The following is a 26,553-nucleotide window of genomic DNA, read 5'->3' as shown; positions in this document are numbered from 1 at the left end:
CACACACACACACACACACACACACACACACACACACACACACACACTTAGCTTAACAACTTCTGGCTTGAAGTGAACAATTATATGTCATGAAAGCATTCCTTTTCACTGCAGAATCAAATAAAACTCACTGCTACGGTTGAATTGTTTTTTTTTTTTAATGTTGACTAATTGTACAACTAGTAGTGGTAGAGAAATGCTTCGAGAGACATTACAATAACTCATAGAATCATAAAGAGATGAAAGGGATCTTGTCAGTCATCAATTTCAACTTTCATTCTTACAGATGAGGAAACTGAGACCTAGAAAGGTTAAGTTACTTAACCTTGGGTCACACAGCTAGTAAGTGTCTGAAAGACAATTTGAATCTAGGTCTTCTTGATTGACAGGTAGAACACTACCCATTATGCCATACTGCCTAGACTTATTTCCTTCTAAAATTAAAAACAACAACAACCATACATAAGTATATATGTATATATATATGGTGTGTGTGTGTGTGTGTGTGTATGTGCATGTGTGAGTGTGTAAAATATTTAAATGTCAGGGATGGGGATTGTTGCCAGTAAAGCACTTTGGACATTGTGAGATAAATATGTTAGTAGAAGGGGAAAGAATTATCACAGGTGGAAGACAAAGTATTTTTTAAGGCAGCTGAAACAAGATGCTCTTATATAGTGTGTCATGTTGAGCTACTCATAGAAAACATACCTTCCTTTCTCATCAACTGAATCTATCTTCAGTGTGCATTACTGTTTAGTACCTTTTAATCCTTGTTGTTGTTTTTTTGGGGGGGCGGGAGAGAAGCAATAGAGGTAAAGTGACTTGCCCAGGGTCACACAACTAGCAAGTGAATGAGGCTGGATTTGAACTCAGGTCCTCAGGACTGCAGGGCTGGTGCTGTATTCATTGTGCCACCTAACTGGCTCTCCTTTTAATCCTTTTGATGGAAGTATTTCTTGTCCCAGGAATAGCTCCAAACTATGCCCTTCTCTTTGGAATATGGGGTCCCTTACCCCTCCCTAGCCTTTATAACTCTTTGCCAGGAAAAAATGGGGCTCTCTCTTTTTTTATTTTGTTTAAAACAATCAATAGTTCATTGAATTATAAATAATGTAATAATTCGGTGAACACTTATTTAATTAAATATCATCACCCTGAGAAAATTCTGTAGGTCTAGGAAAGAGATTTCTCTTTACTTATAGTTAAATAAGCAAACAAACAAAAACAGATTAGCATATTTGCCTGGGGGTTGATTAATTCAACTATTCTTCTTTTGTTCTGGGAAATGTTTTCTTCTTCCTTGAAGGTGTAAGCTGAGGTACCAAAAAGCATCTGGCAGGCAATAATATGTTTTTCTTGGAATCGGAATGATCCTTGAATGCCAAGAGCAGGTTAGCCAATGACATTGGCTCTTACTCTAGCCCATCTGTCTTCTACAAACATTTTCTTTGACTAATTTTCCCACCTTCTTTTTCATTTCGAAGAAGTTTTCCATCCATATACCATGAGAGGTTTGCCGTGGGGAATACATTCCTCACCAAACAGCTAAAATTTTTCTGCAGCAGAGAGAAAACAAAGAGACAATCATTGATATGTTCTGATCACGTGGGGGTTTGGGACTTCTTGGCCTTCTGGTAACAATCAAACCTTGGCACTTCTGTAGCCAATAGACTTTTCTTCCCAACATCCTTTCTAATAAATATTGGGTGTCCCATAAGACCATGCTGTTGTTGTTCAGTCACGTCCAAATCTTTGTAACCCCATTTGGGATTTTCTTGGCAAAGATACTGCAGTGGTTTGCCATTCCCTTTTCCAGGTCATTTTACAGATGAGGAAACTGAGGCAAACAGGGTTAAGTGACTTGCCCAGGGTCACACAACTAGTAAGTGTCTGAGGATGGATTTGAACTCTTGAAGATGAGTCTTCCTGATTCCAGGCTCAGTACTCTATCCACTGTACCACCTAGTTGACTTTTGGGACACCAAGTACAGACAGTTCCCAACTTATTGATCATTTGTGTCTCCAAATGTTTGCTTTTAATTTGGTTGTTTTGGAATTTGTCATACATTTCTACAAACCCCTTTTCCTCACAACAATCCTGAGGAAGTTCCAGTAATAATTCGGTGAACACTTATTTAATTAAATATCATCACCCTGAGAAAATTCTGTAGGTCTAGGAAAGAGATTTCTCTTTACTTATAGTTAAACAAGCAAACAAACAAGAAAGATTAGCATATCTGCCTGGGGGTTGATTAATTCAACTATTCTTCTTTTGTTCTGGATTATTCTCTCCATTTTACAGAGGAAGGAATTGAGGTAAGAGGTCAGTGACTACCTAGATTACACAGTCAAGTATCAAAGTCAAGACTGGGCCCTTGTTTTGGCTCCCCTCTCCATTATACCATATTGCCTCTCATAAAAGCATATTTAATCCATATTCAATCAATCTATCAGCATATCCATATCAATGAAATAAGAACTAATATTTGTATAGCTAAAAATAGTAGTTTTGCAAGTCCTGGATTTATATTATCTCATTTGACCTGCACAACAATATTACAAAATAGGGACTATTTGTCCCACCCTTGCAGAGGAGGAAAGTCTCAGAGACATTGTGACCTGTCCAAAGTCACATAGGTAGTAAATGTCCAAGACTGGATTTAAACTCAAGGTTTTCTTGCCTGCAATTCTAGTTCTCTATTTTATTCACTATAGTGAAAGTGGTTAAAATGTACAACAGTATTAGTTTGAGAATGCCATCGAAAGAAAGAAAAGGGAGATTTTACTTTTTTTTTTTTCCCTGGTCCAGGGTCATTCCCTAGGTATTGACAGTAAAATTGTTAATGTCAATTGTAATATTACCTGTTACTCCCACTTAATACTAGTAATATCAGAATTCCAGTAATGTTGTTGCATTCCTACTATTCTAGATTAGGTTGAGTTGAGCCACACCCTAAGTCCCCACCCTGGCACCTTTCCTTGTAAACAAAGTCAGCTTGAGCCAGACTACCATCCAAAGTAGCTTCTGATGTCCTTACCCCCTTCCATTGGGATTCATGGCATGAAGGGTAAAACAGCCAGAATAAAGTGGTTTTCCTTGCTCAGATTCCCAAGGGCAGCTGACATCTCATGACCAGGCCTTGCTACCTAATATGACTACCACCTCCCCACCCCCTCCCACACACGCCTCTTGTCCTAAAAGTATAAGAACCTTTGCTGTAGGTCTCCTGGTGGGACATCCCCCAGGATGGAAGGATTGCTACTCTGTTATCTCGATTAAAGACACCTTATTTCTCCACTTATGAGTTTCATTTATTTCAAGACTTGACAGTATTATTTCAAAATAGGTGGTTTGTCTTAGCATGGCAGACAAAACAAAACAAAACCCCTACCACCTCCCTTCCTGAATTTCTCTACCTTCTTGTGGACCTCATCCCAATATCCAAGAGTCTTTATACTGCTTTAAATCCCTCACTGCAGCATCTCTGCTTGAGTGCCTGGGGAGGGGTTAGCTGGGGGCAGGGAAGGGTGAGTAATCAGAGCAATGGATCTCAGCTAGGTGTTAGTAGGACAGCAGTCTGATCAAATGAACATACACTAAGCCCAATTTCCTCATAGACTTGTTTGTCTTTTAAATATTCTTCTCAAATGGATCTGTGATCTCATCAATTTGGAGATGATTTCTTCAATGAAGCAGTTCAAAACCAGCCCATACATGCCCATCTTGGGCTACTGTATATGTTCATCAAAGAGGGTCCACCCTGGAAGACTTCTTCACTCTCTTGAGCCCAAGTAAATCTCTAATTAATGGAACTTGGGACAACATTGCAAAAACAACTCAGCCTTTGTATGAAGAGATATTTTTGATAGGAGGGCCAGATCTCTGCCCAGGAATCTGTGCTAAGAATAAGCTCCATTAAAATATTTCTGCTTTTCATTATTTTAAATTTTTTCCCCCTCTTCCTCCATTTCTGAATCCAAGTATTTTTTACATCCTCATGTTCTCTTTTCCTAATAGCCTCCTTTGCAGCAGGGACAAGGGCATGCCTGGTGCTTATAAATTGACTGACTGACTTACTCTGTAAATCACCAACAAGACTTTGCTGAAGACTTTTTTCTTTCTTTCTTTTAAATTTATTTATTTTTAATTCAAAAAACAAAAGAAGCATTTCCATAACATAGCACAATAGATAAGGTGATTGCACATGAAATTGCAAGTCTACCACGTACAACTTGATATTCCCTTCAAATATACAACAAAACTATGATGTAAATTTCTTTTTCTCCTTTTTTCTTCTTCCCCTCTCCCTCCCTAGAGATGCCATTAGACACAAATAGGTGTGTGTGCATATATGTATATACATAAATTTACATATATCTGTAAAATTATTCTATACATACTTCTATTTATCATTTCTTCCTCTGGATGTAGATAGTATCTTTCTTCATGTGTCTTTTATTTTTAATTTGTGTATTTATAATAGTCAAAATGACTTAGTCATTCAAAGTCGTTGCCTGAAGACTTGGAATGAGAGGAATTTCTCCCATCCTATCTTCCCTTTACTACCTCCTGAGGTAATCCATTTCATGGAATTAGGAAGACTTGCTTGAGACACCTACGGTCAATAGCAGAATTACAGATAGAACCTAGATCTCCTAATTTTGTCTGCTTCTCCATACAATGGACCCAGAGAAAGAGAACAAGTTTTTATATAGCAGCTACTACGTACCAAACACTTTGCAAATGTCTCATTTGCCCTTCATGGCATGAAGGGTAAAACAGTCTAAGGGTGAAGTATGGGCTTCTTCACTAATTATATTTGGCTTGAGGCATTAAGTAATATTAACTTTTGTCTTTTGAAAAATGTCTCATTTGATTCTCATAACAACACTTGGGAGGTAAGTACTATTGTGATCCTCATTTTATAATTGAGGACTCTGACACAGACAAAGGTTAAGTGACTTGCCCAGGGTCACATAGCTAATAAGTGTCTGAAGCTGTATTTGAACTAAGGTCTTCCTGGCTCCACCCCAATGTTCTGTGTGACCTATGCCCCACTGTGTTACCTAGCTGTCATTAGTCACCTAAGCCACGTGAACTACCTATTTCTTTTCCTATCCAGGGTTCATTGTGTTTGACCCCAAGTAGTACTGGTAATGGGAGATGATATATTCTGCCTGTTGGAAAAAAAGAGGTGTCTAGGTTGGGGAGGGTCAACTAAGTGGTCCATGAGCATAGAGTCTGTGACCTTAGTTTAATTTACTGTCTGTCATTCATGAACCACACAGTGATTAATGAGGAGAAAATGATGGCTTGACTAAAGCATGGGGGAATGCCATCTGTTCCCCCTCAGATGCAGCCTCCTCAGATCAGATCTGGAATATAATAGAAGAGCAGGAATAGGAGGTCACTCTGTACTGTGTCTGTGAGGGGTGAGCATTTACCACATGCCAGTCAGGAAGTAACCCTGGGCTCTTGAAATATATGTCAGTGAAGTGTAAGCCCTGTCTGGTCCCATAGAAGCTATAAAGGTTTTGAATGGGGACATTGGCAGGAGTGGGAGAGGAGTAGGATGCTAGGTGGTGAAGTGGATAGAGTGCTAGGCCAGGAGTCAGGAAGACTCATCTTCCTGAGTTCAAATTTGGCCTCAGACATTTACTAACTGTGTGACCCTGGGCAAGTCCCTTAACCCTGTTTGCCTCAGTTTCCTCATCTGTCAAATGATCTAGAGAAGGAAATAAAAAACCACCCCAGTATCTTTGCCAAGAAAACCCCAAATGGGGTTACCAAGAGTCAGATATGACTGAACAACAACAATATTAATATGCAGTTTTCTAAGTCAATATGCAGCTGAAGGAATCTTTATGTACAATTTAGTGGCCCACAATTTCTATTAGAGTCTGACACCACTGGCTTACTCCACCATCCAAACTCTTTATCCACCATATGAGTAATAAATAAAAACAAATGATAATTTCATTAGTTGAATAAACATTTATTAAGGATTTATTATGTGAAAGTTACTATGCCAGATACTAGAGATATAAAGATAAAGATAAAATAGTCTCTGGAGTCTCAAGGAGCTTAAATTTTGTGGGGGGTGAGGAGAAGATATTAAATTATATACTTAGACATATGTCTATATATTTATATTCTTAGATGTATATTTTATATACATCTAAGTGTATATTCTAAATACATATGATATACATTTTCATTGGGTGGATATTAGAATATATACTTAGATATGCAAGATATATGTCAGACTGACTATACCAAAGACATTATTTAAAAAACAAAAGTTAATATTACTTAATGCCTCAAGTCAAATATAATTAGGGAAGAAGCCCATACTTCACCCTTAGGCTACCACTTTAGAGATTTAAAAGCTCTCTGTTAGATTTGAGAAACCAATGAAAAGGTAAAAGGAAGGACAGAGAAAAAATTGTGTTGGATGAAATGCCACTGCTACATTTGAATGTGACAATTTTCTACATCTTGTCAAATGAACATGCATCACATGGCTCATGTGCCCCCATCTCCCACTCATATACAGCCATCAGGTACTTCAGGCACCCATTACTTCTCAGCTTTATTTCATAATAGCCATTTAATTGTTTTTCCTGCTTTCAGTCTCTCTGCTTTCCAATTTTTCCTCCACACAGCTACTCCAATAATCTTTCTAAAACAATTCTGATCATGTCATGCCCCAGCTCAAAAGTCTTCAGGGTTCACTATTTTCTCAGTAGAAAATGCAGTCTTCACCTTAACATGTAAAGCCCTTCATCATCTCAATCCAGTCAATCTTTCCAGATTGATTTCACATCAGTCTCCTTAAAGTACTTTCTATTCCAATGATATCAGTCTACTTGGTGTTCTGCTTTCCCGGCCTTTGTGTAAAATGGCCCCATGCCTGAAATGAACTTCTTCCTTACTTCTGTTTCTTAGGATTCTTTTGAGCATGACTAATGTAACACTTCCTATTGAATGCCTTTCCTCATCACCCCAGTTTTTATATTTCCTCCCTCTTCAAATTACCTTATTTTTACTTATCCAAAGATGCTTTATTCCCCCAGGAGAAAGTAAGATGCAAGAAGGGAAAGCAGCTTTTCCTCTATAAATTTCGCTATATTCATTTTTGTGGCCACATTTTCCTGCTTTGTAATTCAGCCTGAAGCATCTTTTTCTCTATAGTTACATGAAGAAGAGAGAATTTAGTTATAGATCTCTTTCCCCATTGAGGTACGCTGAGTTTTGATTAATTTCCTTTCATTTGATTTTCCATTGTTGAGGGAAAAGGAGGAGTTTGCTTCCTTCCCACCAAATTCCTCCTTGATTTCTATATCCACTTTAAATGTCTTTCTACACCAGAAAATCAAAATACTTTTGTAGGAGAAAACACAGAAGGGTGTGGCTGGGGGGGAGAGGGGGAAACTTTCCTTGCCATTTTATTGTTGACGTTTGCTTCCCCTCCTTTCCACTAGATTGTAAGAGCTCAAGAGACTTTGAGCTAGGAAGGACTTTAGAGGACAATGGTCCAACCTCATTTCACAGACCAAGAACTAATGTCTAGAGAAGGTCAGTGGTTTGCCCATGGTCACACAGGTTTTATTACCAGAGACAGTATTTTAACACATATCCTCTGACTTCCAATCCAGTATACTTTCCAGAGCCATGGTCCCTCTCCCAGTAAGCATCTTGACTACAGAAAAAGTGTTCTATTTTTTTTAAATCCCCCCTCAGTGCCTGTGTTCTTCTTCTTTTTTCAAAGGACCTTGAATATATGTCATAGGCCACTCAAGATCTGACTCTCATCTAAAAACTAGGAAGGTCTTTTCCTGTTTGAACTATTTAAGCTTGTCTAACTTAAAACAGAATTTTATTTTCATTGTAACTTGCCTTTAAAACATACATCATTGATATTATTGATATATTAACAACTCTGTTGGTCTAGACTGATTTCATTCATGAAAGGAATTCCTGGTAGGTGTAGAAATTCCTCACATTGAGGAGTTTCACATTTTTATCCTCATAATATTATTATATAAAGCCAATTATTCTCCTTTACAACATTTCTATATGTGTGTATATACATATATATACATACACATATGTATATATATTATATGTATGTATATTATTATATATAACATATTATATATATGCAAAACAATTTTGGGTAAGTGGTTTTATTTTTTGTTTTTATTTTTTTGGGGGAGCATTGTCAAGTTGAGGTTGCAGAATTTTTAAAAAAAATCATTCTCTTTGGTTGTTATGTTTGAATTTTATCGTGACTCCATATATAGTTCATATCCTGATCACTGTCCCTCTGCTCTCTGCATCAATTTCATTTCCCATCCTTTTTATCATTGGAATACATGGATTTTTTTTACACTTCTCTAAATTTTGCCCCAAAATTGAAGTGAAAAATAAGAACATTCTTAAAGATGATCATGTTGAATCATGAGAAGGGCAAAGAAATGAAAGAACTAGTTGATTGAAAGTCTAACTAGATGAAGAAAAGTGAATAGTTTTTGAGTTGCTGTTCATTGTATGTTTCCTTATACATGGTTTCCAGGGGGCACATAAGAAACTGTGTCAAGTCTACCAGGAGCCAAATGTGTTCATGCACTCAGAGGTGTCAGCCATGTTTATTCTGCTATGGAATCCACTACACTGGTGGGATCTTGGAACTTGGATAAAAGTGTGGGACCCCTCCCTAAGGCTCAGCTGGACAGATTAAATCAAATTTACAGTCAGAGGACCTAGGCTTATAGCCTGTCTTTTCTATTTTCACTCTTTTCCTCTGCTTCTCTCTGCAACTCTTGGGCAGGAAGGAAGGAGGGAGGGAATAGTGAACCCTGAAGACTTTTGAGCTGGGGCATGACATGATCAGAATGTTTTAGAAAGATTATTGTAGTAGCTGTGTGGAGGAAAAATTGGAAAGCAGAGAGACTGAAAGGAAGAAAACAAAGCATTTATTAAGTACTTAGTATGTGCCAGGCATTGTGCAAAGTGTTATACAAATGTTATCTCATTTGATCCTCGCAACAACCCTATGAACTAGGTGCTATTATTATCATCCCAATTTTACAATTGAGGAAACTGAGGCAGATAGAAGTTAAGTGACTTGGCTAAGGTCACACAGCTAGTAAGTTTTGGGGAGCAAATTTGAATGTAGTTGTCCTGACTCCAGGCCAAGAACTCAGTTAACTGGACCACTCAGCTGCCTCGAATCAAAGAAAAACCACTCCAGAACCTTGAATTTATAACTGGATCATTACAGAAGAATCCAAGTTCTGGGATCCATTTACCTCTTATCAATTCAAATTAATATAACAGGAAGAATAAACAGAAAATAAAGATGATGTGAATAAAATTTGGGCTAATGCTTCATTCTTACAACTGGATTTACGTTGTCTTCTGCCAAAATAACAACAGCTACTAAAGCTTAAAATTGCACTAAGACTTTTGGGACACTCAAAAATTTGCAAAGCATTTTGCAAATCTTATCTCATTTGATCTTCACAGCAATTCTGAGAATTAGATACTATTATCACCCCCATTTACAGAAAAGGAAACAGACTGAGGGAGGTCCAACTCTGTATCTACTTCACTACCAAAAACAAAGAATGTAAAGACAGAAACTATTTTTCCGAAAGAAGTTGGAGGATGGGAGGAAAATGACATCCTTTGAAAACATCATCCAGCAGCAGATCTGACTCATCTCTTACAGTGACAACACAGCCACTCTCTTTTCATCTTTCTCAATAATTAATTGATAATAGTATTTAATGCTCAAATCTTTCAGTGAAAATGTTCTTGTTGAACATAAAAGCTTTTAGGTTACTCACCTCTTCCAAGATATCAATGGAGCTGTTCTGCATGTTCATAGAGATTTCTGGTTTAGCTTAAAAGGAAAATACAAACATGATTAGTTGTACTGAAGATCATTTCGTGTGTGTGTGGTGTGTGTGTGTGTGTGTGTGTGTGCCTTCTGTGGCCTGTATCTTTCACCTCTTTATCTTTGATCCCATCTCCCAATATGCTCTCTTCATGACCCTCATTCAAACTTCCTTGATTTCCCTTTTCCCAGGAGACATAAGATTTTAATTTTTCCCCTCTTTCATGATCTTTTCCTTGCTGTCCCACAGGTGCTGACTTTGGCTTCTAGATCCATTATGTCTTCTATCTTTATTTGTCTCATTCACCTGCCTTCTCCTGATACAAACAAGTTCTGTAGTAGTGATAATGCCCAGTTGAATAAAAATAAATGAAATATAAATTTTTTGAAAGCAGAGCATATGATTTTTCAGTGTTTTATCTCAATTACTCAACATATGAACATAAATATTTTTAATCTAATTTAATCACTGCCTCCACTTGAATTCTCATTCAACCCAAATGCATTTTCTCACCCTCCTGTATAATTGCTCCTCAGTTATCTCACTACTCTCCCCCTCTGTTGTGGTCAATGGAAATGACACTCCCTTCAAGGTGAACTCCATTTTATACTACACTTATCCATTGCTTCTGGCTTCTATTTCATTTACTTTAGCATAAATTCACCCCCTAACCAACTGCCCTCTCCCACAGAAAAAGTGACCACAATGTCGACCCAAATTAGGATATTTATTTTGTAAAATCTGATTAAAGTGTATGTCTAGAACTTAAGTTTGCTGTACTCTGCTAAAGCCTTCCTGCCTTGTCATGGTGTAATGATTATCTTTGAGTTCTCGAAGATTGTGACAGTGAAGGACAAACCCTGGAAAACTTTCCAAACCTGGAAAGGCTTGGAGTACGGTCCTGTTGACCCACCCTATGCTAGTCCTGAGAGTCTCAGCCTTGCTAAATTTGGAGAAGATCATCTCCACAGAGTTCACTGCTAAGGAATGAATTATTTCAACCACAATAACTCACAAAGACAGTTTACTCAGACATGGAGAGGGCTTCAGCCTGCATCCATGGAGGGAGATTCCATACTTGGAATTATAGGGTATTAAAGTTTAACTCAAGCTTCTCTTGGCACAGCCAGTTCTAACCTGGAGACAGCCTTGCGGGGCCTTTTGAGCATGCTTAGTTTCCTAACATGGAACCCACTGCCTGTGTCTTTAAAAATAAAAAAGACTGAGCTGTGTACTGTCTTTTCTGCCATCTTTTGGTTGCTTTCTTTTCGCCATTTCCTATCTGCTGAACCCAGCATGGCTTCCATGAACTGAACTGGTAAGAGGGGAAGGAGTTTCCTTCCCTCTCTTTTTTTCTCTCTTGATTTATTTTATTTTTAATTTATGGAATAAAACAAGTATTCCATAACATAGTATAATAAAAAAGATGATTGCACATGGAACTGCAAATCTACTATGTACAACTTGCTATTCCTCTTAAATATATAATAAAGTTATCATGTAACTTTCCTTTTTTTCCTTTTTTTCTTCCTTCCCCCCCACCCCAAGGTGGCTACCATAGACACAAATAAGTGTATATATGTAAACTTATTCTCTATATACTTCTATTTATCAGTTCTTTCTCTGGATGCAGATAGTCCTTCATATATCCTTCATAGTTAATTTGGGTATTTATAATAGTCAAATGACTTATTTGCTCAAAGTCATTCTTAAAACAATATTGTTGTTACTGTATACAATGTTTTTTTGGTTCTTTCATTTTGTTCTTCATTATTTCATACATGTTTTTCTGTGTTTTTATAAGATCATTGAGCTCATTGTTTCTTATAGCATAGTAGTATTCCATCACAATCATATTCCACAACTTTTAAAAGAAAAATCTCTGAAAAATGGGCCTGGGGTGTTTGTTTCTTGTCTATGGTGTTTGTCCTCAGTTTCAGGTGCCAGAGGTGATCCTCATAGGACCCAAGAACCATGGCAACCTTGGAAGTGGGATGGTGCAGCCTGCCCTGTATTGAAGCCCTAAGAAACCAAGGTTCCTGGAATTCAAGCTCAAAGGAGGTTTGGGACTTGAAACTGGGACCATGCTAAGTTATGAGCTTAGTGCCCTTCCCCTTCTTAGAGACTGCAGAGGTACAAAGGGTGAATAGGATCATGTCTCCTTTGCCTCGTGGGAATAAGCTTGTGTATTTGTGATTATATTTTTGGAAGTAAACATTCTTTTGTAAAAGTTACTGTTACAAAAGTGATTGTAGTTTGCTGTAACTGTAAAGACCTCCTCTAATTCTGAGCTCCCACACCTTCCATTCCAGATGAGGAAGATCATTAAACTGGCACCTTCTCTCTGCTTAGGGATTAGCTGGCAATTACCCCAGCCACTCTTACAATACCTTATTGCATATTGTACATTTCCTCTCTCCTCCTCCAGGCCCATCTTCACCTTTGTAGAGAATTTCAGTCCCTGGCTGATGGTTTTGCTCTTTATTCCCTGGCCACATGCCTGTTGTTCCATCCCAGGCTCTATCTGGGGTAAGGAGCTGGTATAGAAGCTTTTAGAGTTGCGGTACAATGGGTGATAAGGAGTGGAATGGGAAGAAGAATAGAGAGGAAGGACTCTAGGGGAGCAAAGATTTGGGGAGAAAAGACTGAGAGTTTTCCAAGATGAGGAACTAAAGCTGGGGAAGGAAAGTGAGTTTTGGTGGAAGTCCTGGGAGGTGGTGGGAAAACTTTCTGGCATTGTTTGAACTTAGCCATGCAAAGCTGAGAAACTAGACCTGTTGTTTAGAGACCAGATATATTTAATGCTTAACTCAAGACATAGGTTATGCTGATCAGAAACCCAGTCAGAATCAAAGATTGATTCAAGGAATGTAAAGAGTTTTCTCCCATTCTATATCTCAAGCAACACATGTTTTCTTTTTTTCTTTTTTTTTGTTTATTTTTCTAGAAACTGCCTGTTTGTTGGCCAATCTATTACTCTTTCCTTGCTCCTCTGTTTGAATCCTATATAACGTATAACCTACAGGCTCTGGGAGCAGTGGGTCACCCTTTTTCAGGTCTCCCCTTTGCTGAATAACTTAATAAACCTCCTAAATTATTTCAGTTCAGAATCTTTTGTTCTCAGCTAATAGCAGCAAGACAGACAGTAGGAGCTTTGACAACAGCAGCAAGAAGGAAGAGTAGGGAGAAGAGAAGGGGATCCTAATTAGTAATGGTGGTGGGCAAGAAAGAGATGTCCTGACATCTCAACACTAGAGAGGTGAGTCTTGGGCTGGGACTCTAGTTCAAAGATATTCATGGTACAAGGTCTATGATTCTAGAGCCAGAAGAGACCTAGTAAAGATCACTAGTCCAGGAGTTCTTACCTTTTTGTGTGTCAAAAGCATGTCTGAAATTCTGGCACCTCTGTGGCCTCTCCCTCCTATCTGATGGTTTTTCCCAGAGCCCCCATTTCAGGAGGGTGCCTAGTCCAGTCATGTATCATTCATCTCCAGACTGTACTCCATTTTTCCTATATCTTTTGTCTTCCCCTCCTTCAGCTTCCATTTATGCATTGTCTTTTGCCATTAGAATATAAGTTCCTTATGGTTAAAGAATGTCTTTCTACTTGTATTTATGTTCCCAGCTTAGCACAGCGCTTGGCACATAGTTAAGCACTCAATAAATGTTAATTGAGTTGACTGGTAAGTCTATGGATACCTCCTCAGAATGATGTTTTTAAATGCACAAAGTAAAATACATAATTATAAAGAAAACCAATATACAATCATAAAAATAAGAAATTCACAGACCAAAGGTTTATTCCTGATCTCGTCCAACATCTTACTTTTAAAGATAAGGCCATTGAAGCCTAGAGATGTTAAGTGACTTGCTTAACTGTGGTTCCTATTGGCTCTTAGAGAAAGATTCCATTCCCAACCCACCTCCTAATTAGACTTTTCAACTCAGCTGGTTAAGTTCAGTCAGAAAGTGAGGCTAAAGGAGCCAAGATCATAGGTTAGGTTAATGCTTGTTAAGATTAATTTCATATAAAATCTATATATAATATATTTCTATGTACATACACATAGACACACACATATGTGCATGCACACACATACATGCATATACATATACATGTCTGCACACACACAAATATATCCTGAAAGTTATGCTGACTCAGTGACCCATTGTTCCCAGATCTGCTTGTCAATCAGTGTTGGGGGAGGCATCACTCAATCTGCTGCTTTGTATTCCCTGATATGTGTTACATGGCCAAGTCACCCCCTACCTGTACCTGGAAATTGTACTCCTTGTTTGGGGAGGAACTAAGATTCAAAGGCCTGGCCTCTTTGATGACATGGACCTACCCAAATTGTTTTTATCTCATTACAAAAGTTATCAATGAAAGCTGGCCCCACCTTGAAGCCATGACTGATCTCCAGTGATCAGCCTGTCAGTATGTTGCTACCTTGACATACTTTAATAAACTCCTTTTAATTTTCTTTGTCCTGTGTTTTGCCTTGTTAATCAGGGTGAAAGCTCAAACAATTTTCCTTTCAACTTATAACACATACACATGCATATGGAAATATATACACATGTATGTATGCGTATACATGTATGTACATAAGTACACGATGTACCTGTACATATATGAGGCAGCTAGCTGGTGGTACAGTGGATAGCGTACTAGGCCTGAAGTCAGGAATACCTGAGTTCAAATCTAGTCTCAGACATCAGCTGTGTGATCCTGGGCAAGTCACTAAACTTGTTTGCCTCAGTTTCCTTAACTGTAAAATAGGGATAATAAAAGCACCTACCTCCCAGAATTAAGGACTGATTGATCAATTGAGGATCAAATTAGATATTTTCTGTAAAAGTACTTAGCACAGTGCCTGGCATGTAGTAGGTGTTATATAAATTCTTATTTCCTTCCATTATGTATGTATGTATGTATGTATGTATAAATGTATATACATATGTATGTGTATGTATATTCTTTATTCTTAAAATGAACTCCTTGTCCCAACCAAGCATTTTGAAAATATGAACCAAGGAGACTTCAGTGAGAGAGTCTGAATATATAACCATCACCACAAGTGGTAAAAACAATAACATTAACAAAAAAACAACAAAAAAACAAACCTCAAAACATCCTTGAAAACAATGGAAACCATTCTAAAAGACCATAGAATAACAATATTAAAATTAAGCTAATTGAATGAAGTCCTACAGGATAAATCCTACAGAGAAGCAGATGTCCCTGAGGCAAATGACAGAGATTTCATCTAAACTCTCTATAAGCAGATAGCTATCTGATTTTGTTTGGTGTGGACCCAATCCTAGCCTTTGTATTTAATGATGAGAATTAGGAGCCTAGGTCTGGTTCAGATCAGCCTTCACTAAACTAGAGGGATTGAGTTGGCTTGAATCCCTCTGCCCTTTAGGAATCTGGGGGACTGACTTGATTTTAGACCTTTGGAGGAGTCTAGCTCCAGTATAACTTGGAAGTCCCTACGAGTACAGCTCATTTTAGAGGAAGAGTCCCTAAGTTTTTTTTTTTTTGTGTGTCATGCCCTCTAGTGAAACCTATGGATTCTTTCTTGGGTCCTTGAATGTATAAAATAATGTACTTAGGATTAAAAAGGAAATTAATTATATTGAAGTAAAAAGATCAAAACACATATTTGAAATATAAATATCTAAAAATCTTTATATCTCTATAATATGTGTCTGTATTTATCCCTATCTATATCTATGTCTTTATCTATCCTAAGTTCCCAGACCCCAGGTTAAGAACTCTGGCTTAATATATGTGGCAACACTCAAGCTTGTCCAAGAGCACATCTAAAAACCCTTGAGGAGAGAGTTCTGGAAACACATCAAAGTTCCAAATGGACCATATATGAGCCAGGACAAGATAAAAGACTATAGAATTCTTTCAGTTGTGAGAGTAAGGGCATTTTTGTTGTTTGTCTTTTCCTTCTTTTTTTTTTGGCTAGGCAATGGGGTTAAGTGACTTGCCCAGGGTCACACAGCTAGTAAGTGCCAAATGTCTGCGGTCAGATTTGAACTCAGGTCCTCCTGACTCCAGGGCTGGTGCTCTATCCACTGCCCCAAGTCAGGGCATTTAAACTAAGACTAGATACTTTGTTGTAAGCCATGGCTTGACTCTCTGGTGCGGTAAAAATATAGGGAGTATCTTAGTATTTTACTTAGTTAAGGAGTAAGCTGCATGAATGAAGTTGATACAAAGATTAATATTAGTATCTAATTCAAAGAGATATGAGAGAAGGATCTATCCCTGAATATGTCCATTAGCAAAGGACCACTGGCAGAATCGAAGGACCTGACGTTAGGATGGAGCCATTGTACAAAGCTAAAAGGGATCAGGTTTATCAATGAGGCAGACTGTCCTTGAGCTAAGGTTGACTTCATTTTGAGCTCAACATCTGAACCTGTGATAGACAGCTACTCCCTTCAAAAGTCTGAGAGGCTAGAGACTCTTGAATCAAGAGACAAAGGGTACAGTGATGTCAAAGAAAGTATTGCAAGAGGACTGATGGGCCTTTTTGTCTCTCACTTGTAAGCTAGAGACCACAATCTCAGGAGCCTGAAACCAGCCAAAGCGTGGTAAGAGACAAGCTAAGGGAGAGTATCAGAGGTTACTTCTAAAACCAGAGTTTTAGAAATGGTAAGAGTGGGTAGTTAAAGAGTTTTCATATTTATTTTAATGAATTAGGTCACTCTGTACAAGGAATCAAGATCTCTTCCAGGTCAGTACAATTGGAGAGAATTGAACTACCCCCCTAATCTTTAGTGGATCACTAAAGGATTAAGTTTAGTGTATTAAGAACTGGAGGAAAGCACAGAAAAAAACCAATGCAACCAAGATTAGAAGGGAAGCAGAAAACTGGGAAACAATTTTTACAGCCAGTGTCTCTGATAAAGGCCTCATTTCTAAAATACATAGAGAACTGAGTCAAATTTATAAGAATACAAGTCATTTCCCAATTGATAAATGGCCAAAGGATATGAACAGGCAGTTTTCAGTTGAAGAAATTAAAACTATCTATAGTCATATTTTAAAAATGCTCTAAATCACTATTGATTAGAGAAAAGCAAAGTAAAACAACTCTGATGTACTGCCTCACACCTATCAGATTGGGTAATATGACAGAAAAAGAAAATGATAAATGTTGGAGAAGATGTGGGAAAATTGGAGCACTAATGCATTGTTGGTGGAGTTGTGAATTGATCCAAACATTCTGGAGAGCAACTGGAACTATGTCCAAAGAGCTATAAAACTGTGAATATCTTTCATCCAGCAATCCTTTGATCAGTCCTTTGATTCTGTTAGTGGTCTGTATCCCAAAGAAATTATAAAAAAAAAGGAAAAGGACCCATATGTACAAAAATATTTATAGCAGCTCTTTTGTGGTGGCAAAGAATTGGGAATTGAGGGGATGCCCATCAATTGGGGAATGGCTGAACAAGTAGTAATGGAATAGAATACTATTGTTCTATAAGAAATGATGAGCAAGCAGATTTCAGAAAAACCTGGAAAGACTTACATGAAATGATGCTGAGTGAAGTGAGCAGATCCAGGAAAACATTGTACACAGTAACAGCAACATTGTGTGATAACGAACTTTGATAAACTTAGTTCTTCTCAGCAATGCTATGATCTAAGACAACTCCAAAAGACTCAAGATAGAAAATGCTTATCCACATCCAGAAAAAGAATTATGGAGTCTGAATGCAGATGAAAGCACACTATTTTTACTTTTTTTTTTCTTTCTCGTAGTTTTTCCCTTTTGTTCTAATCCTTCTTTCACAACATGACTAATGAGGAAATATTTTTAATATGAAAAAAAAAGAACTAGAGGAAGTTCAGAATTCCTTTAGTCTAAATGCCTTACAGAGGAGGGAGCTGAAGTGAAACAATTTGCCCAAAGTCTTAGGATTAATGAATGACAGAGACAAAAAAAAAATGAACCTAGAACCTTTGTATCCAAATAGATCAATAGTCAACCAATCAATAAGCAGCTAAATGGCTCAGTGGTTACAGTGCTGGGCCTGGATTAAGGAAACCTGAGTTCAAATCTGACCTCATACACTAGGCATGTGACTCCAGGAAAGTCATTTAACTCTGTTTGACTCAGTTTCTTCATCTGTAAAATGAGCTGGAGAAGGAAATGGAAAAGCATTCCAGTATCTTTCCAAGAAAACCCCATGGACAGTATTGGTATGATGTGGTCTACTGGTCATGAAACGTTGGATATGACAGAATGACTGACAACAAAATATGTCAGGTACTTTGCAAGTGCTGGGAATATAAAAAGAGGTAAAAGACAGTCTCTGCCCTCAAGGAGGTTACAGTCTAATGGAGGAGACAATATGCAAACAAATATATATAAAGCAAGCTCTATACAGGATAAATAGGAAATAATTAACAGAGGGAAGGTACTAAAATTAGAAAGTGTTGGGGAAGGCTTCCTATAGAAGGTGGAGTTTTAGTTAGAACTTAAAAGGAAACCAAGGAAGTCAGTAGTTGAAGCAGAGGAGAGAGAGAGCATTTCAGGCATAGGGGACAGTCACAGAAAATGCCTGGAGCCAAGAGACAGAGTATCTTGTTCACAAAACAGCCAAGAGGCCAATGTCTCTAGATTACCTGTGAGAGTAAGATGTAAGAAGACTGGAAAGGTAGATGGGGGCTAGGCTATGTAGCACTTCAAATGCCAAATAGAGCATTTTTATTTGTTCCTGGAGGCAATAGGAAACCAATGGTGATTATTGAATGGGGTGAGGTAGGGTGGGGTAGCAGTTATGTGTGACATGATCAGACTTGTCTTTTAGGAAAATCATTTCAGTGGCTGAATGGAGGATGGATTGAAGTGGGGAGAGGCTTGAGGTAAGCAGACCCCCAGCAACCTATTAGAACAATCTAGTCGTGAGATGATAGAGTGCCCTCATTAGGGTAGTGGCAACGCCAAATCTAGCACTCTCTTTAATGAACCACAGTATATGGATTAGGTTTTCACCAAAGTACCCCTGTTATCACTGTGCAATGTTATTTTACTATTTAACTAAATCCACACAGATATACATACCCAGGAAAGTCCTTATACTGTTCTCTCCCCTTATAATCTTGTCACTCACCCACATTCACCAGAGAATTTTCACAGGCAATTTGACTTGTCAAAGTGGGTTCAGAGAATTTACATGCATGGATGGATATGTGATGGAACCAGATGGGAATCCTTGCCTGATCATAATTTGGCTTGCCTATATGGAAATGGGTAAAGCCAGCCATAACTACAAATTAAAATGTCAGGCATAGATTGGCCTGATATAATATTTTATAAAAAGAATGAGAATGCTGTGGAGACAAACAATAAAAGTAGAGAGATAAAACATTGTAAAACTGGTGGAAAACATCAGCAATGATATAAAGGCATCTTAACAAAACAAAACAAAAAAAACAAAAATAGGAGATTTAAATGTCAGAAGTATTACTACTTTGAGCCATAGCCAGAGGAACTTCAGCTAATGAAGATTATGCTTCCAAAATCAAGAATTTAGATTTTATCCATATTCTGGATGGTTGCTTCGGCTATCTGCAAAAATGCAGAGAACATTGTATTAGGGCAAAACTTCATTTCAGGAAACTGATAGATTGTTGAATTAATAAATCAATAATTTTGAAAAGATGGCAATCCTGAATATTTTTTTTGTTTAAAAAAAAAAACCAAACACCTTCTAGCTCCTCAGAGACCTGACACATACTACTATTCTTAGACCAATGATTTGAGATAATGTGAGGAAGAAAAAAAGTGTGTGTGTGTGTGTGTGTGTGTGTGTGTGTGTGTGCACATGCACATGCATGCACATTTTTTTATCTAAGGCAAGTGGTGGGATGAAGGTTATTCAGAGAAAGAAAACATATCCTGGAACAGTCTAAAGTTTTCACGTTGTTAAAAGTGCAGCATTCAAAGGGAAGGGCAGATGACACTGTTAACAGGAACAGATGATGGGACAAAACCAGAACCACTGACATCAGGGACAGGACAAGTAGGATGAGGTCAACACTTTATACATTTCTTGCCTGGGACAAAGACCCAGCTTTCACACCCTAGTTACTGCTCTGAACAAGGGTAAAACAATTTGAGACATAACTATAACTTTCTCTCCTCACCCTTCTAGACTTATGATTGTTTTTCCTTCTCTGTTGTTTAGTCATTTCAGTTGTGTTTGACTCCTTGTGACCCCATTTGCAGTTTTCTTGACAAAGATACTGGAGTGGTTTGCCATTTCCTTCTCCAGCTCATTTTACAGATGAGGAAACTGAGGCAAACAGGGTTAAGTGACTTGCCCATGGTTACATAGCTAGTAAGCATCTGAGGCCTGATTTTGAACTCAAGAGTCTTCCTAACTCCAGGCCCAATACTCTATCCACCACACCATCTTGGGAATATATAACAAGAAGTGAATAAGATTCTAAATAAAGGTAAGGGGTTTTTGGCCAGCTCCTTCACACATAGGGCCTAAAGAAAGCAACAGCTCTCTAACAATATTTGCAATTGTAGAAGCAGATTTTAATTTCTTTCCTAATATTTTAGAATAATTGATATTTCATATTACTGCTTTACTTTTCTCTCCATTCTTTCTCTCCCAACATTCACATTTTAAAATTCAATTCCTTGTTAACATAGGCATGTAAAGAAATCAAAACTAAGGACTTCTGTTTATTTAATTTTTCCTTGCCTCACTGGGTAACATAGTCCAACAGAATTTTCTCATTGCCTTCTGAAATTGTTCCTTGCTAAATCTTTGCATTGTAAGTCAGACCACAGTGAATGGTTAGAGCTGAATTACATATTCCTAAGACTCAAGAGATGATAAAATGAAAACCTTGACAGGTCACTTTTTTGGAAGAGCTTGGATATTTATTCATTCCAGCATATCTGGAATTGGTCTTGCAAGGGCTACTTGGGACTGGGGATAGGGGAGTTAAAGCAATGATATCTTTCTACCTGCTATGCCATGGTGCTCTGGCAAGCAATGCCATATGATTAGGTTTTTAGCAATTACAATAAAAGTGATTTCCAGTACTACTGGGAAAAAAAAAGCAGAGTTACAAATGAGCCATTGGTCACCAGATAACAAGTAAACTCTGCAGCTTTTTATTTTATTCTATTTTGTTAACTGAGTTTTTTGTTGTTGTTGTTGTTGTTAACTTCCTGATCCAAAAGAGAGAATATGAGAGACAAAACAGTTTTTGATTGGACTACTCAGAACCAAATCTTGCCCTCTACAATGCAAGGCAAAGTTAAACACAGGAGATCCACCTGAAAATGCCAGTGAGGTTGAAAGGAGAACCAGAAAGTTCTTACCAAAAACTTTAATTCTGGTGACATTCTTCAGGATTTTGCCAGACTGGATTGTAACATGGCAGGAAAACTTTCTATCGTCATCAAAGATTTCAACCGATGACAGGTAGAGTCCATGGTTTTCAAGTAGGACAATTCTGTTCTCCAGAAAGGTGTTGTTTTGGATGAAAAGAGTTTCTTGCATTCCATTTTCCTCCTGTTGAGAATATCATTAGATTTGAGTTTCAGTTATTAAGTCAATCAATCAACAAACATTGATTGAGACTGATATGTCAAGCCACCATGCTATACTGCTAGGGATACAAATACAAAAATGTAGCAGTCTTTGCCCTCCATGAGTATTTAATCATTTCAAGAAAAATCATCTAAGTTTATCAATGGTATTGATGTGATGGTTATGCTGGTAGCAGGCAGGCAGAGCTATCAATCACTTGTATTCATTTCTCCCTACCTTTTTGTGGGCTGTGTTATGCCTCCTTTTACAATAACTTTCCTAAGCCACTCCCTTAGCTCCTCTCCTCAAAGAGTGACTTTCCTCTCAATTTAGCCCAGGCAAGATAGCAGAGGTCCTGCCTCTATTACTATCTAGCTAATCACAGCAGTCACTACTCTGTGACTTATGGCCTAGAACCATGAACCCCTACCCAGAGACCTCAATATGGCAAAATATTATTGTTTTACATCTATTTTTCTCTATCTGGATTGCTGCTAAATTTGAGCAATAATAGTAACATACATATGTGGCAACATTTAGCACAATTGCTTCTTGGGGGAGAAAAACTAAACATTTAAACACAGGAAAGTAAACAAACTTTTGAGACTCAGGAAGTTTCTCTTTCCAAGGAGAGGCATCACGACTCAAAGACATAGTCTCACATCTCTATAAAGCAAGGGAAAAAGGGGAAGAGGGAACCTGAAGGGGAAGACATGAAACTCCCCAGGCTCCACCTGTAAGCCAAAGAGAATTTATCTGAAGCACTTTTGAGACTCAGAGGGAGTATCTCTTTCCAAAAAGAGGCATCATGCCTTAAAGACATAGTCTCACATCTCTAGAAAGCAAGGGAAAAAGGAGAAGAGGGAACCTGAGGGGGAAGATATGAAACGCCCCAGGCTCCACCCGTAAGCCAAAGAGAATTTATCTGAAGAAAAAGGTTAGCCCTAATCCAGTGTATCCAGTATACAATACACCCACAGAGTCTTAGTCCTAGAATCTGGCAATAACTAACAGGGACTTCCCTCTATGGCTTCCCCTGTCCAGGCTCTCTACAGTATTTCTGCCACTGACCCTCTGAAGTCCTGGACTTTTTCCTCTTCCCCCTACAGTGCCTTAGAATGGAAGGATCTAATTTGTCAAAGTCAGGCTTATGGAATGATGGGACGTGGACTCTTAAAAGGAAAAAGACCATGTCTTTGAAAGCAACCCAGTCCCTGAATTTTCCCATATATTTCATTAGCCTAGATCACTGGTGCCTCCTTCAAGGCATCTGGCCCACCACAGCCCACCTTGATTACTTAATTAGCTTACTTGATACTCCTTAATTCCATCAAGATCTTTTCACTGACACTTTTCCCCTTTTCTTGTATATAAGGACTAGTCTCATCCTTATCAAGCTTCAGATTCACTCAGAAATCTAGCTTATTCCTATTTGTGTTACAATAAACCTCCCTACTTTGACTGAAAGAAGGCTTGAGGGGTTGAATTCTTTCCAAGCAGACTCTTACATTTAGGGGTTCCCAGCAACAAGGCCCCTATAGCTACAAAGTTAAGAGGTAACACTCCCAAGTGGTTGAGGAGGAGACCCTAAGAAACCTCTGCCTGAAAACAGCAAGCAGCTATATCAAGCTTTTTGTTACATAAATATGTAGTCAGTCAGTCAGTCAGTCAATAAATAAGCACCTACTCTTCGCCAGGCACTGTGCTAAGCAATGGAGATACAAAAATAGGTAAAAGATAGGCCCTGTTCTCAAGGGGTTTACAGTCTAATGGGACAGACAACATGTATACAACAAATACATTTGTACATATAGGACATAAATACACACATATACATTATCTATCTCTATCCATACACAAGCTATATACAGAACAAATTTGAAATAATCAACATAGGAAAGGCATTAAAAATTGAGGGGAGCTTAGGAAAGACTTCCAATGGAAGGTAGAATTTTAGCTGGGATTTGAAGGAAGCCAGGGAATCAGGAGGTTGTGATGAGGCAGGAGAGAATTCCAGTAAGAGGGAAGAGTCAGCTAAAATGTTCAGAGTTAGGGAATGGAGTGTCTTGTGCAAAGAATAGCCAGAAGGCCAATGTCACTGAGCTACAGAGTATTTGGGGAGGGGTACAAGGTGTAAAAAAGACTAGAAAGATAGGAAGTACACATGAAAGGTTATGAAGGACTTAAAATGGCAAACAGAGGATTTAGATTTGATTCTGAAGGTGATAGTAAGCACCTGACTTTATTGAATGGTGAGCTTAGAAAGATTACTTTGGCAACTGAGTGGACGATGGCCTGGAACAAAGATTGTTGTTGTTGTTTGTCCTTCATTCTCAAAGAGGACCATGACATCAGGGGATGATGCCATGACTTGCAAGTGAATTGGATTTAAGTGAGGCAGAGCTGTGCAAAGTTACCAGCCTTACTTTTTCTTCTGGAGCCATCTGGGTCTAGTGGCAAGATATAGATCAGGACAACTGGAGGTGGCCTTGGAAACAATGGGAGACCCTGGCCTATTTAAGTTAAGGTCTTTCTCAGGTCTCAATTTGACTGAGGCAACACCCATTCAATAATTAAAGCTAGGTAAGAAATGAGGCAAAGAATGGCCTCTTTTACCTAGGTAAAAAACAATCAATCTGGAGGGGAAAGACTCAGAATTTCTGGCCAAAACAGCAACATTTGCTAATTACATTCACTTTTAGCCATTGTTGACCAATCAATGAAAGCCAAAGGGTTTAAGGTGTTGGTCCTTAAGAAAGAAATCTACTTAACTCCTTCCTGGTGAGCTCAAGCAATGTTTATAGACCAATACAGGGGTATATGGGTAAATGTTTAACAACAGAAAATGTTTCCAGGCTTTCTGGGGGAATATATGCACACACACTTTAAGTTTAATCTGCGTTATTAACATTTCACCCCTCATTTTCTAAAGTCTAGATAATCAAGAAAACAACAAATGCAACCCTAATTTGTAATAAATGTCTATTTCTGAGGTGTAAATGCTCACCTTAAAATTTTAATTTAATTTAATTAAAAATTTTAAATTGTTCTTCAAACCAGGTTAGAGATGGCTCCAGCACACCTTGTGTCTTTGATAGAAATAGTGAAGTTTGGAAGAGGAGAGGCTTTGGAGGGAAAGATAATGACTTCAGTTTTTGACATGTATTTGTATCCCCAGCACCTAAGACAGTGTCTGGTACATAGTAGAACTTAATAAATGCTCATTGATTGATTGACAACCATAGTTACAACAGAGTTAGGAAATTTCAAAACTGGATCGTGACCCTATTTCTTCTGCTTCTAAGTCCAGTGTACTTTGCAATATGCCATATTGTACCAGCCCTGGATTCAGGAGAATCTGAGTTCAAATCCAGCCTCAGACACATAACACTTACTAGCTGTGTGACCCTGGGTATGTCACTTAACCCCATTGCCTAACAAAAACAAAAACAATATGCCATATTGCCTCTCAAACAATTTCCTATATGATGAGAAAGACTCATCTTTCTATGGCCTATCAAATGTTTTTCATTAGACTTTGGTCTTCTTATGCTTGACTTTGACTATTGCCTACAAAATTCTCCATCTTTAAAGGTTATTTGGTGACTGAAAAAGAATGTCCCTTTCCATTTCCCTACAAACTCTCACTTTTCTCTTTAGAACAAGCTATTTCTTAGTTGTCTTAGCTAATGGGGAAAAGAGGTAGTGGATAAAAGTAAATGTATAGCATTTTTAAATTTCATTTACTATGTTCACAGTACTCAGTACATAGGAGGTGCTTAATAAGTACTTGTTGACTGGTTGGTTTATTCCTAACTGCAGACATTCTTTTACAAAAGTAAAGACTGGTTGTCTCCACTAATCCTGTAACAGAATCTTCAAGGGCAGGTACTGTTTTTGTATCACCAGAGCCTAGCCTGGTGCCTAGCACATAGTAGGTACTTAATAATTTCTTGTTGATTGATCAATTTATGGAAGAGTTCACCAGCAATGAAAGGACCAGCAGGTAACAGTAAGGGGTGTTAAAAGAAAATCCACAAACTGGATGTTCAGCCTCTAAAGGTAACCGTATTCTATTTTCTACTCTCTCAATTTCTCTGATGGGAGAATCCAGGAGAACTTAGAAGGCTATTTGAAAACCTAAAAATAGAATCCATTTTCCTGTCTTTTCATGAGTGCTTGTCTCTCATCAATTGTAGAAGGTAAATTACAAGCAACATTTAAAGATGTTATCCTGTGGGAAATGACAATCAGTAGAGGACAGCATTAGGGATCTTTGTTATCTATTTCCCACTTTCTCAATGACTCCTTGAGTAAGCATGGAGAACATATTTGATTGTTCTCTGTATCTTAGTATATAAAATGAGACCACTACCTTCTGTCCCCATTTACTGACAGTAATCTCCTTTTAGTTCTAGCCCACCTAAACAAGATTATCCTCTGAGTCCTCCATACTTATCTCCCAATCAAAGATCTCTTTATAAATGGCCTAATTAAGTCAACCAAGCTAAACAAAACAAAGACAAGATGGAAACTATTATTTATTTAATTCCTATATTTGCTCATTTACAATTTAATGGAGCAAACTTGTAGTTAGTATAGGTCAGGTATAGGTTATATATTCAGAGGACAACATAAAAAAGAAGATAGAATTTTTTGCTACAAGTCTGGATGTTTTCATAGTGGAAATTATACCTAAATTACAAACAAAGAGTGGAGTTCACTTTTTCAAACCACTAAGGCATTTTTGACTATCTGACATTAATTTCTCTGTGTGTTTTTTTTTTGTTTTATTTGTGTGTGTGTGTGTGTGTTGGTTAGGCAATTGGGGTTAAATGACTTGCCCAAGGTCACACAGCTAGTAAGTGCCGAGTGTCTGAGGCCAGATTTGAAGTCAGGTCCATCCTGACTCCAGGGCTGGTGCTCTATCCATTGCACCATCTAGCTGCCCCCCATCTGACATTTATTGTAAGGTGTTCTGAAGGCCTTAAATTATGAACCAACAAACTTTTTATCACATCCACATTTTGAATCAGTAAGTAAGCATCTATCTGA

General features: G+C 38.0%; 1 protein-coding gene across 6 annotated transcripts in view; it reads right to left on the bottom strand.

Annotated features, from left to right (window-relative positions):
* The window catches only part of CD96 (CD96 molecule), a 104,953-nt gene that overhangs the window by 60,438 nt on the left and 17,962 nt on the right, over positions 1–26,553 (bottom strand). For all 6 annotated transcript variants that reach the window (XM_027867586.1, XM_027867602.1, XM_027867610.1 and 3 more), the window contains 3 exons: positions 21,288–21,480; positions 9,859–9,914; positions 1,469–1,559 (listed from right to left, as the gene is read on the bottom strand). In XM_027867586.1, coding sequence (XP_027723387.1) covers positions 1,469–1,559; positions 9,859–9,914; positions 21,288–21,480 — 340 coding nt within the window. The remainder of the gene's footprint in view (positions 1–1,468; positions 1,560–9,858; positions 9,915–21,287; positions 21,481–26,553) is intronic.

This window comes from Vombatus ursinus, unplaced genomic scaffold (genome assembly GCF_900497805.2).
Source record: "Vombatus ursinus unplaced genomic scaffold, bare-nosed wombat genome assembly UNPS02001419.1, whole genome shotgun sequence".
NCBI lineage: Eukaryota > Metazoa > Chordata > Mammalia > Diprotodontia > Vombatidae > Vombatus > Vombatus ursinus.
This window is presented reverse-complemented; position numbering and strand designations above follow the sequence as displayed.